The 13,930-nt window shown below is 34.5% G+C and overlaps 1 protein-coding gene across 2 annotated transcripts; it reads right to left on the reverse strand.

The window, feature by feature from the left end:
• Positions 1 to 653: 653 nt before the first annotated feature.
• LOC128245431 (histone-lysine N-methyltransferase EHMT2-like) lies at positions 654 to 10,980 on the reverse strand. 2 transcript variants are annotated; one of them, XM_052963567.1, is made up of 3 exons: positions 10,873 to 10,980; positions 8,608 to 8,655; positions 654 to 7,205 (listed from the first exon to the last, which is right to left on the reverse strand). In XM_052963567.1, the coding sequence occupies exons 2-3, from the start codon at positions 8,652 to 8,654 to the stop codon at positions 6,098 to 6,100; spliced, it is 1,155 nt and encodes a 384-aa protein (XP_052819527.1). In that variant the 5' UTR covers position 8,655; positions 10,873 to 10,980; the 3' UTR covers positions 654 to 6,097. The 2 variants fall into 2 exon arrangements, with proteins under 2 accessions (XP_052819527.1, XP_052819528.1); XM_052963568.1 differs by lacking the exon at positions 8,608 to 8,655 and having other exon boundaries at positions 10,873 to 10,953.
• Positions 10,981 to 13,930: the final 2,950 nt, after the last annotated feature.

The raw sequence follows: 13,930 nt of genomic DNA on the forward strand, positions 1-13,930 counted from the left end.
TTAATGAGTTCATCCAACTAATCAGCTTACTACATTTCATGTTGAACATGCAACGTTTTCAGCTAACCCAAACACAAATCGTTCTAAGTGGACTTTAAATATATTGGCTTTTACCCATGCATACAAACTCAGTTACTCTGAATGAAAATTACCACAAGAGCCTTCCTTGCCAGTAGAGCATAGGCCATCATGGATCTCCTGTTTAAAATTACAACGTATTTTGTCTAACATGACGATTTTTGAATGCTATTTTGTAAGGTAATACGCTTATTAGAAGTTTACAATAGCATTTAAAACAAATCCATTTAGAGTCTTGAAGTAATATCGGCCGAGACCTTTAACTCAACTGTACGATATTGATTTTCTTATGTAAACATGAGTTTACACAAATGCATGACAAACATTCGGACAGATGGAAATCCATTGCAAAAAAAATACAATAATTATCCCCAGAATAGGGATTCTTATTAATTTTGAACCATGCTTATTTAAGTTACATATACAATTTGTATATATATATACATGTACACAATAAACTTAGAGATGCTCTGTGTATATATACATGCCTGCCATCTATATTATTGTCTAAACATACAGAGACAATAATGCATACAGGCTATTGGACTAAGATGAATAAGAACTGTTTAAAATGAAGAATTTATTTTTAAAAAATCATTTTATACAAACAAAGGTATAAAATCCATACTTGACTTACATATATTTAAAAAAAGATATAGTTAAATATCACACTTAATATCACAAATTCTAATATCGTAAATTCAACAACAGACAACTGTATATCAGGAAACAAATAAACTCTAAAACAACAATAATATCTTCTTAAGGTATAAGAAATCAGTAATTAAATAAAAATTTGCAAAATTGTTTGTCGCCTGTCAGGTGCCCATCATAGTCAAACCAAACTAACAAGAAATATTTTATGTGCCAAAAAAGAATGCAAAATAATTGTATATAAATTCAATGCCTCTCCACTTTAAGTAAATGCATAATAATATTATTAGACATATTTCGATATTGTAACTTAGTGTTGTAAAGATTTGATGACAAAAATACTCAAACTAAAGACCTGTCAAACTAGATTTGGTCACATTTTGAAAATTGACAAGGGCCACAACTCCACAGCGAAAAACACTGTAAGGCTGTTGATAGAAATGTGTAAATATTTTATGCCAATAAACAGTGTTAACAAAGTCTGGAACATATCGGATAAAATATTTAAAAAATCAGATAGAGTGGACAGGGAGAATTTGGTCAAAAATTGACAAATTAAATGCTAATAACCTCTGGGTAAAAATTGATCTGGCTGTTGATCTAACTCGAGGTTTTATGACCAGAAACATTGTGACCAAGTATGGTAAAAACTGAAAAAAGAAATATTTAAGTAAGAGGGGAACAAAATAGTTTTGGTATCTCATTCTGACCAATCAAGAACAAGAGCACCGCGAAACGGAGCATTATACGCCCGAAGAAGATTCGGCTTGAGGTCTTTAATAAACATTTAGGTTATGCTAGTATACTGCTTACTAAGCTTAAAAGTAGCAGGACTTGGAAAGTGCTCACAACACATCCTTTTAATGTAGCAATAATTTGTATAAAGTTATCTAAAAATTGCTTTATTGGTTACAAAGTTGTGGCTAGGACACGTTTTCTAAAAAATCCTTTATTAGTAGTAACACAAAGTTGTGGCCTGGACACGGAATTCCTAACGCCCCCCAGTGAAATTAGCCTTTGAGGTACGGACCTGGAAAGCATGCTTGACAAATCCTTTTAATGTAGAGATGATTTGTATAAAGTTATTTGAAAATTGCATTAGTAGTGCCCCAGTTATGGCCTGGACATGGAATTGCTAACGTCCCCCCATGGTGATTCTAGCGTTTGAGGTATGGACCTGGAAATTGCGCGCGACACATCCTTTTAATGTAATGATGCTTTGTATAAAGTTATTTGAAAATGACTTTATTAGTGACCAAGTTGTGGCCCGGACACGGATTTGCTAACGCACCCCCATGGTGATTCTAGTCTTTGAGGTATGGACCTGGAAATTGCGCGCGACACATCCTTTTAATGTAGTGATGATTTGTATAAAGTTATTTGAAAATCGCTTTATTAGTTACCAAGTTATGGCCCGGACACGGAATTGCTAACGCCCCCCAGTGAAATTAGCCTTTGAGGTACGGACCTGGAAAGCATGCTTGACAAATCCTTTTAATGTAGAGATGATTTGTATAAAGTTATTTGAAAATTGCTTTAGTAGTAACCCAGTTATGGCCTGGACATGGAATTGCTAACGTCCCCCCCCCCATTGTGATTCTAGTGTTTGAGGTATGGACCTGGAAATTGCGCGCGACACATCCTTTTAATGTAGTGATGATTTGTATAAAGTTATTTGAAAATCGCTTTATTAATTACCAAGTTATGGCCCGGCACGGAATTGCTAACAGACGGACAGACGGACAGACAGACGATGGAGGCCATAACATAATACGACCCTTCGGGCGTATAAAAATTACTCTGGACTCCATGGAGCGATCTCACTGTTGATCGAACACAGTTATGATATTATGCCAACATGCATTTTGGTCCAATATCAGATAAGAAATGCTCAAGTAAGACAGCAAACATGAAAGTATTATGCAGCAGACAACGACAACATTATCCCTTTAACTCTGCTATGACATGCAGGGTACATACATGTATGTAACAACTAAATCATAAAAGGAATATCTAATGCAAAGTTCACCAACATTTCGAAGAGAGCCTTTGATACATGCAACACTTGTTGTTAGTCATGTAACAAATTTTGTGTATACGTATTTGATAACACAAAGTGTATTTTATTCTGGTAACTATAAAACAGACAAGGCACAGTTTTAACATGTAATATGTATACACAACTAATACAAGGAGCAAATAGACTAGAGATATGCAAAGAATTTAAAAAAAAAATCTTTTTTTTTTAACTGAATATAATTTTGAATATTTGCTGCTGTAGCTAGAAGTGGTTTGTTTACAGTGAACATGGCTTATTTGTTTATCAGTGTGGACTAGAAAATTTGATTTCAAAAATGTTTTTTTAAATCAAATTTGCTGACCTGCAATAACTCTGCAAAACATTGGCAAAATAATTATTGATATAACTTAGATGCATTAGTTTAAAAATATGTTGAATAATTTTATAGGGATTTGGCAAACGATTATATTAATTGTAAGTCTAAGAAAATTATTTGTTTAGGTGTATAATGACTCTTTCTGGGACTTAGGCTCTGATAAAATAGAAAGTTTGCTTAAGAATTTCAATTCATTTTCAATTGGAAAAGAAAAATAATTAAGAGTTAAGAGTACTTACTGACCAAGAACTACTCTTTTTCTCTAAATTTCAACATAAAAATAATGTTTCGAAAAACTGGATTTACAACATGGATACGTATTTTTGAATGCCAACATTACATGACCCTGAATATCGATCCATCACCCGGTCTAACAGGGGTGGGGATTGATTCCCCCTGAATGCAAAAATATAATTATGTACCAGTATTTTCAGTCTATCTGAGTGGGAAAATTTTCAGCTAGATTGCTTTTTTTGTACAAGATATACAATATACAAATGTACAGTGCTTTTCAGTTAAACAGAAAGGCTTGTTTAAATAAAATGCTTTTAAAAGCAGAACACGCAACATAATGCCTGCACCTGAGTGATTGATAATTGAGGATAATCATAAATGCTCTGGTTTTCTGAGCAAAATCTCCTGAAAACCATTCAAAAAATATGGCAAGTACATGCAAAAAGTATTGACTGTGTTGATAGACTCCTTAAAAATCCTCTGGTTTCCTGAGCAAAATCCCTTGGAAAGCCTTTGAGAAATATGGCATGTTTGGCAATATAGACTGTGTTTTAGACTCATTAAAAAAAGGTTTTCTGATCAAATTCTCTATTAATATCTAGAGAAATAAGGCATGAATTGTACGCATTTAAGTTTAAGACTGTTTTAAAACCTTTACAATTTAGAAAATGTAAAATATGGAAAAAAATTACCAAAGGTGGATAGAATTTAGGACTAAATTCTAAGCTGCACTCACACAAATTTACTGTTTTGACAACTTTTTTTGTCTTTGAATGAGCCAATTTTTGAGTAAACATCTGGAAACCAGTGATACAAGACAGCTCATAAAATATCAGATCACAGTTTTGACATATTTACATTCCAAAATTGATATTTTGTGGCTAAAAGAATTGCTAACACTTTATTATAAGAAAAATGAAATTTTTGGCAATTTCCCAAACAATTGAGAGTTGTTATAATGTGAGTTATTTAATAGGACTGAATTAAAGGCATTGAGGCCAAAATCAGCTGATTCTGAGACATAAACTAAAACAAGAGATGTTAGTGAAACATTTATGCCCCCTTGGGAGCCAAATTGTTAGTAGGATTTGGACACTTAAATAAAATATGGACAATCAGAAAACCTTTTTTCAGCTTACAGTCACACTGACCTTGACCTTTGACCCACTGACCTCAAAATCAATAGGGTTCATCTGCTGGTCATGACCAATAAGCCTACCTAGTATGAGGTCCCTGGGTCAAAGCGTTCTCAAGTTATTGATCGGAAACCGTTTTTCATGTTAAGGTCACACTGACCTTGACCTTTGACCCACTGACCTCAAAATCAATAGGGTTCATCTGCTGGTCATGACCAATACACCTACCAAGTATGAGGTTCCTGGGTCAAAGCGTTCTCAAGTTATTGATCGGAAACCGTTTTTCATGTAAAGGTCACACTGACCTTGACCTTTGACCCACTGACCTCAAAATCAATAGGGTTCATCTGCTGGTGATGACCAATACACATACCAAGTATGAGGTCCCTCGGTCAAAGCGTTCTCAAGTTATTGATCGGAAACCATTTGGTATTCCGACCGACCGACCGACAGACAGACAGACCGACCGACCGACCGACCGACCGACCGACCGACCGACATGTGCAAAACAATATACCCCACTTTTTTCAAAAGGGGGCATAAAAATGTCATAATTGTTAATCTGTGAGAGTGCATCTTTAAGTTTTTCTTTTCAATGAAATGAGTGAAAACTTGCTGCGTTGTCCATAATCCTTAATTATTAAGTATTTTCATGACAATATATGGAAAAACATCACAAACAAATTATACAAAACTTACTAGTGAACTATCTCATATATAATTCCACAAAACATAGATTCTTCAATCCAATTTAGTTTCAAAACAAAATTGTCAGTAGTTTGGGTGTCAGAATTGAAGAAGAGTTCTAGGATTCAGTAGCACCCTTCTGCTCTCATGGAGACTAGAATGGTAACCCTTTTGCCTTCAGAGAATTAAAGAGACTGTACACCAGATTGGCACTGTTACGAATCTCAGGACAATTATTTAATAAAATGTTTTACTCTTTGATATCATAATTGTAAAAAAAATACCAGAATGCAGTCCAGTGTTGTATTCACTGTGCCACGAAGGCTTATTCTTACCAGGTGGAATATTTTAGCTATATACCTAACTTGGTAATATCATGTGAAAACATCGACTAGCCAATCACACATAAGGAATGAATTCTACTAGGTAGACATACCTAGTAATATTTTTTAATGGAAAAGTTAAAAAAAAAACTGCGAAAAATAAATGAATTGTAAACTATGTGGTACTTCAGTTAGTAAGTTTCAATGCATTGTACACATCAATACCAATTTTATGTCAGTTTTCGACAAATTTCTTTTATTTTCGCTATTTCATCATATGGAGTACAACCCCTTTAAATGCTCGAGACTGTGAAACATTTTTTTTGTTTTGTCTAAAACTTATAATTAGATTGTAAATACATGTATACACACAAAGTCTTTATACTTTACAGGTATCTGGTAGTTGAAACCTAACACTAATTCAATTAAGCACAATTTCCAACATTTTCTGCTAAATTCATTATGTTCAAGTTCTTCATAGCCCAATTCAGTGGGCCCTTTTTACCCTTAGCACCCTGTCCCTTTTCTACAGCGCCCTGTCCTTTTTCAATCCTGGCTAAAATCCTAATTGAAGGCTGGTTACAAAGGTTTATAATTCATCAAGATCATCAAGGCAGATATAACTAACAAGGATGGCAGGTAAACCTAGATCTGCACTTCTTAAGTCCTCAATATTGTAACTCAAACTTTGTCTTATGGCACACCTGCATGCCTGCTTGAGAGACATAGGATGGTAAACCAAGTCAGTTAACATTTCACCAAGAGGTTCATAAGTACTTGACATGAAGTCCAAGATCCGTTTTTCATTGGCAAGCTTGTGGTATTTAATTCCAGCTAAACACAGCATTTTCACAGTTTTTGTTTGTAGTTTTGACATGGCCACATAAAGAGGAAACAATGTGAGGTCACATCCAACTAAATCTGGATTAAAATAAAACTGAGTACTTGCAAATGCCGATCCAACTCTACGACTAGCAATAAACTTGCAGTTCATTTTTAACAACTTCTTTACTGCATTGTGATTATTACACCTGATAGCATAGAGAAGCGGCGTATTCTTATACACATCCCCAGCATCTATATCAACACCAGATTTGAGGAGCAGTTCAATACATTTGTTATTGTCCTCAAGAGTTGCTAGTTTGCCTTTCCAGAATGCCTGATTTTTATCAACTACAATGTGCAAGGAGTTAACTCCCTTTGTAAAGTCCTTACTTTCTATGTTACATCCAGCATCGATCATAATCTTCATAGCCCTCCAGTCGCGCAATCTGGCGGTCCACAATAAAGGACTGAAGCCACTACAGTCCTTTATGTTCAGATCTATTCCTGGTTGTTGTACAAGCAACTCGAGGAAATTGTGTTTCACATTTTCAATGGCAATGTGCAAAGCTGTTGAACCGTTTTCACTCTGGTGGTTGACATGTACGCCAAGTTTGATGAGGTGCAGCATCATTTCTTTATGTCCGTAGCGGGCAGCCTGCATGATACCATTTTCCATGAACATAGAATCTAAGGTGTTAATGTCAACACCATGTTTGATAAGGACGTCCAACATCGGTCGATTGTTGAGCAGAATAACTTGGACAAAGGCAAGAGAAAGCTGGTCATTATCAATCATATAATCCATGAAATCAGCATCATCCAACAGCTTTTGGAGTTCACTGGTCTCATCTTCTTTGAGTAACATGAAAAACCTAAAAAATAAATAAAATTCAGATTATATAAAAAAAGTCATACAAGTATACTACTACACACATACTAATGAAGGTGTGATGAGGCCAAAATAAAAATGGTTTGGTTAGGGTTACATCCTTTCCAAAAACAGGTAAGGTACATGTAGGTAGGCTATTGATTTTTCTTATTTTATTTTTTAATTACAAAGGCTTTTATGTAAAAAAATGTTAATTTCATCATTTGAGAATGGTGTTAAATGATCATCTGTATAAAGTTATAAAGGTTTTAAACTACATATTCAAACAGACAATTTCATTTTATTTTATTTTTATTTTTTTATCAACTAACTATAAATTAATAGGCGCCAATTTTGTAGGTATGGTTGGGTAACCTGTACCAAATTTTTTGGTTTTTTTTAGGTCTAATTATTGATAAGAAAATGTGTAGATATTTGAAGACTGGTACACTCAAAGATGGACGTGAAAAGTATAATAATAGTCAAACAACTAGTTACTTCAAACTTAATTTATATGTATGCAGTATTCAAATTTAATACAAGAATAATTTAAAAGACTTTAGACAAGAGACTATTTGAAAGGTAGCTTACAGAATTATTTTGAAAGACTCATAAGAGAACAATAGTGTGTCTAATGCACAAGTCTAAACCAGTCTATTATAACCACGCCCCCCCCCCCCCAAGGTCCGGGGAATAGCTTCGAACTTTCGATCCAGCCAATCCCAGGCAAAATTCCCACCCTGTGGGTACAAACTGCTGGTAAAATCCCCACCAAATGCCCCTGCAACCCTTGTACATTCTAGGTAAGGCCTATTAAAATGTACTGCTTACCCCCAGACCTGGGGGAAAGTGGTTACAATTGACTGGTGCATAAGGTATGAAATCTGACATAAACTAAGTTTTTTAATTAACTGACACTTTATTTATTTGCCCAGAGTATAATTTCTAAATAATCAAGGAAACCATGTTTTAAATATCTAAAAACTTGGTAAATGTCTTCAAAGAAATTTAATAAAAGAGAAGGGCCATGAAAAACTATTAAAGCTACACTCTCACAAATTGACAGTTTTTACTTAAAAAAAATTGTCCCTAACTCAGCTTATTTTGGCATCTGAGTGCATTAAATTCAGTCATAAATATAAGATAACTCACAACAGATCTCAGTGTTGGGTCAACTGCCGAAAATTTCAATTTTCTTATAGCGTTAGTAACGCTTTTACCCATGTAACATCAATTTTCAAATGTAAATTCTCATATGATAACTGCGATAGATCTGCTCTTTTGTCAACAATCTCCACTGGTTTCAAGACATTTACGCAAAATTTGGCTTATTTCAAGACAAAAAAATAAAAAGGTTTTCAAAACAATAAAACTGTGAGCATGCAGCTTTAAGAAACAGAACATACTTTCTTTTCAGCATTTGCAGTCTTGTTCTATTTTCCCATGGATCCATTCTGAAAAAAATAAACACAATTTGATTACTAACTATAACTTATTTCAGGTTGGTTTAATATACCCCGGTAGTATTTAATCTTGGTAATTTGATCACACATTTTTTTTTAACAAAGTGCCAAAGTTTGTAGTTACAATTTCTGAAGGTTCGGCAGTTTTGCTTCTCTGTGAAATGTCCAATCATTGCCCGACATTTTGATGACATGAACACCATTTTCTCACTGGACTATTTACTCAGCATTTTGGAGTTATATAAGCTGCAGCTTGCCTTTATGATTTAAGTGATGTAAAATTCCAAAACAAAAAAATGCAGCTCCGGCATTTTGAAGCCAGACCATTGATATTTTTCTGTATTACACATGTGTAATATAACATTGCTGTATTTCTATTGCCAAGAACATATATCGCTCTCCATGTTTGTAAACAAATTCATTTGCAAAAACCTTACTTAATTGACAAATTTCTTGCAAGTTATACTCTTATTTCTCATTTTGTATTTATGATGAAGATTCATCTTAATAAGGTAGTAGATTTTCCATGATCTAAATAAGAAAAGTAAAGCGTGGTATTTTGTCTTGATTTCGAAAAAATAATGAAGATCTTCAGTACTTTATGCGTTTTAACATGAAATAAAGTCATAACCATATAACAAATTATGATGTCATCTTACAGGATATGACGTCACAATTTAATTAAGGAATGAATTGCGGGCTTGATGTCATTATCGGGGTATGAACGCAATTGGGCTGGTCTAAGTTTGTGGAGTCCGAAGGACTCCACGCATACTTTGACCAGCCCAATTGCGTTGATATCCCCGATAATGACATCAACCCTGCAATTCATTCCTTATATTTACACCAATAGTTCATTATTTAATTCAAGAAACGTTATAAAAATACTTCATTTCATTTCGGATTACCTTTCAGTAATCCGTTCTTTCCTATTCTGTAAATAGGACGACCCGACTGTTACCGGAAACATTTTTTTTCAAATGACGTCACAATAAGGCGGGAAAAGATCAACCACTTGAAATCACTTTTAAACTTAAAATTAAAACACTTTTGGTAACCAAACGTTTAAAATATAATAACTTAGCACTTTCTAAACTGTTGATTTATATTTTAACAGACCTGATGACACAATACAAACAATAACAAGATCAAATTTGCATGTATATTGTTATGCGATGAATTGCGATCCGAACATATCCGAAGATGTTGCGTACTGAAAAATTCATGTGATATAAAGAATTTGAAACTCATGATCAAATAAGACATAATTTTATTCAATTCGCCCAGGAAGAAAAGGCTTGATTATTTACACAATTACTGAACTCGTTGAATAAAATTGTGTATTTATGATCACCTGTGACAGATACCATATGAATCAATCTGCAGGAGATAGCCAGGGAAATGGGCCTTACTTGTACCTTCTAGGTTGCCAAGCAGGGCCAGGTGAAAGCGGTGGTTTTGTCTCCACGCAAAATATAGCAGAGAATGGGCCTTACCTAGGGTCCCTGGAGTGCGGGGGCATTTGGCAGGGATTTTACCATTAATTTGTCCCCGCAGGATGCAGATACTACCCAGACTTGGCTGGACCGAAAGTCCCCATTATTCCCTGGACCTTGGGGGCCATGGTTACAATTCACTGGTTCATTAAGATGAAGTACTTTGCAGCAATTATTATATCAAACACCGTATAATCAAACGCAATATGAACAGTCAGATTTTTAAGGAATGACTGACAGACACCATTTGACGCCCTAAGATAAGGTGCATTAAGCACTAGTCAATTGTAACCATGCCCCCCCCCCCCCCCAGGTCAGGGGGTAGTATACTGGGGATAGCAGGGGAAATGAGCCGGGTGACTGCAGTGGTTTTGTCTTTGTGCAAAATATAGCGGGAAATGGGCCTTACATAGGGCCCCTTGGGTGCGGGACTTTTGGCAGTGATTTTACCATCAGTTCGTCCGGGAATTTTACCTGGGGTTGGCTGGACCGAAAGTCTATTCCCAAGACCTGGGGGGCCGTGGTTACAATTGACTGGTGCATTACTCACTAGCAATGTGTCTCTACTCATCTACTGTACAGGTAGATGAATTATTCAGTTATATTAAGACTTTAAAAAGATAAGTCTGAAAGTGCAAATATTTTTTTCAAAAATTCCATCAATAATCAGGTAATCATGGTCATTCAGGGTGCAGTCTTAAAAGGTTCTTACCCTCGAACCAAGATATGTTGACACTACAAAGTTTTCATATGATATGATTTATTAGTTGAAAGAATTACGAAGATGTAAACCACAATATTGTTGACAGATGAAAAAAACACTACCGTATTAACTATTTCGGTTACAGTGTAGTAAATCCTGCTTCAGTCATAACGTCTTTATCAACAAGAGAAGAGTACTGCAGCGAACACTGCACAACATGGGTGGAATGGTAAGGGCAGGTAACCTAGGCTTTATAACATGCAACTGTATGTTGTCGTAGAACCAATGCAAAATGGATCGCTCTTATCTATATTTATTCTGCCCTTTTTTAAAGTTTACACGCTTGATATAAAAAAATGTGAGTTCTGTTTGTGGTCACCCAGCCGGACAAGTCGGTTTTCTCCGGGTCCTCCGGTTCCCCCCACAACACAAGACAACACACGTAAAATGGTGCCAACGAGAGTGATTAATATAATGTTGTAATAACTTGTTTCACAATCGTTGTAAAATAAATATGTTTCAACTATATAAAAATACGTAGAAACTTTGAAGGTCGGATTTTTTTATTAAAAGTAATAAAAAAAATATAATACAGACTGCAAGTCTAGTATGAAGTCATGATTACAAGTGCGAATGTCCTGTTTTAAGGCATAAGACTAAGGCGTAAAAAATTGATTCCACTTGCTCGGCCGACCCTATGTTTTCCTCCCAACCGCCCTACACTACACTTGCCGTTGTAGATGGAGTTTTCGTTAGTTCCTAAATAATGGTTTCCCAGTTTAAATCACATCTGTTTATGCGTTGTTTCCTAAATATTGTGCATTTTTAAGTGAACATGATAAAATTTGACCATTTAATATCTTGAATTTTCTACAATAGGGACATACTCTAATATAGGTAGGTTTGGTACAGAATTCTGGTTCTCAAAAAAAATAGAAATACAAACCTTTGCCTACCTAGAGTAGTCTACCATATTTTTCATATGTAAGTGGAAATAAAATAACTTTTTGTTCTCGTTTTTTAAGGAGAGAAACACATTATAAAAAACGCACTTCAGAATGACCACACTCATGACACATGGACCAAAAAATATTCATTATATTCAATATGAACCGTCTCCGTGGCCTAGTGGTTCGATCCCTGGTCGCGTCATACCAATACACGTTAAAAGTTGGTACATGTAGCTCCCTTGTCTGGCGTTTGGCATTTAAAGGGTAGTGCTTGGTGTACTCAGTACTTGTTAAACCCAGGAAAGTTGAACTCCGTGGCACCGAGCACGTAAATTAAAGAACTAAGGGTTCTCTTCGAAAAAGAGCAAGGGTATAACACCCGGACTTCCTTTTATTCCACCACTGTCTCTTCAGCGTGCTGTCCCTTCGGCAAAAACAAAGGACCCCGTTGGAAATAAGTACTTGCACTTTCCTTGACATACATACATACATACAAATAACTTCAAATAAAAAATAAATGATCATGTAATCCTAATCGCTTATACAGTGGCTTAACCGAAACGTATATGATGCATTTGTAGATCAATCGTATGTTAAATGTGATATACATTTATATAATGCTGATATTGACTCGTCCATGTTTGTAGAATCAGACATCGGGGAAAAGGTTTCGTTTGAAACGTGAAAAAATGCTTTTTTAATTTTCAAACAGATCAAATTTTAGCTCTAATTGTTAATGTATATATTATATATATATATATATATATATATATATATATATATATATTAAGACCAATCCAACCTTTGGGTAACTTTGATGCAACCTTTGGGAGACTCGTGTCGCCGATAGGATATATGTTGTGTCGCCCAAAAGTAATTGTGTTTTTTTCTATCAATTTATTTTTTTAAATAATAAAACAATTTTGCAAACGATTTTGAACGCTTTAAAAAAGGTTCAGTCATAAAGCACTAATCAGCAGGAATACCATTTAAAGAAAAATCATGAATTTCAAAAAAGTGTGTATATTTTGAAAACAACCTTTGGGATACATTTAATTTTTTATCAATAATTTTCTTGTCATAGTTATATGTTTTAGATAAGAATTCATAAATGTAAAGAATATGATATTTTTTAACAGAAAAGTTAATTGTGTTCAACTTTAAAGATTCCGAAATTCCCTCAAAAAAATATTTTCGAAATAAGCGTACGATCCGTGTTTTCGTGTCGTCCAAAGGTTGATGTATATTCAATGCTTTGCAGGCTATAAGAACGACATGTACTTTTCGTTGTATTAGTTATTTTATTAAAAAAATTAATAAACACAAATGACAAAAGTGCTTATTATAATTTATAATAGTTGTATTTCAAAATGTTTAATTGGACATTCGAACCAAACATCGACGAAGTTTCAATTTGGCCTACAGTCACTACCAAGGGTGACGGACCTGACGCAACTATTTGTGAATAACGAATGGCAAGTATGGTCGCATGTGCTTCGTCTCTATATTACAGAAAACCGTGTTCTATATTTATATACTGATATAAATGGGAACAGTTCATTTCAAAACCATTTAAGGTACATATACTTACAAATACGTTCGGATATGTTACTTCAGATAAAACGAATATGCTCGAGTTGCAAGTCTATTCTAAAAAAGATAATTAATCTTATTTACATGACTCATTTAAGCTAAGAAAGTATGATACATCTAAAGGGATTATCACTTAACTACTTGTACAAAGCATTGAATCGGAATTCAAGTATATTAAAACAGGTTTTGGTGGTTGATTTAACAATATCTGTATTGGAGAGTAAAAATATACACTTATGTACCTGTACGTCTTATTTTATCATGCAAACTGATATGTTTGTCTTGAAGCCTACGAAATCTGTGATTTTATATATACAAAAGCTGTCATCCTTTAATGCTACTTAACTACACAAACATTAATCAAAGGTAAAAGATTTTCTTTATGGAATGCGTAAGGAGTGCATGCTGCTGATAATCATTCCATAAATTGTGTTCAAATCGTACAGGCCATTAATAGCCTTTTCAATTTCCGTTGTGAACAAATGTTGCCGAAATCATGAGAAATAAAACAAGTGTAATAGGTT

Source organism: Mya arenaria, chromosome 9 (genome assembly GCF_026914265.1).
Source record: "Mya arenaria isolate MELC-2E11 chromosome 9, ASM2691426v1".
Taxonomy (NCBI): Eukaryota; Metazoa; Mollusca; class Bivalvia; order Myida; family Myidae; genus Mya; species Mya arenaria.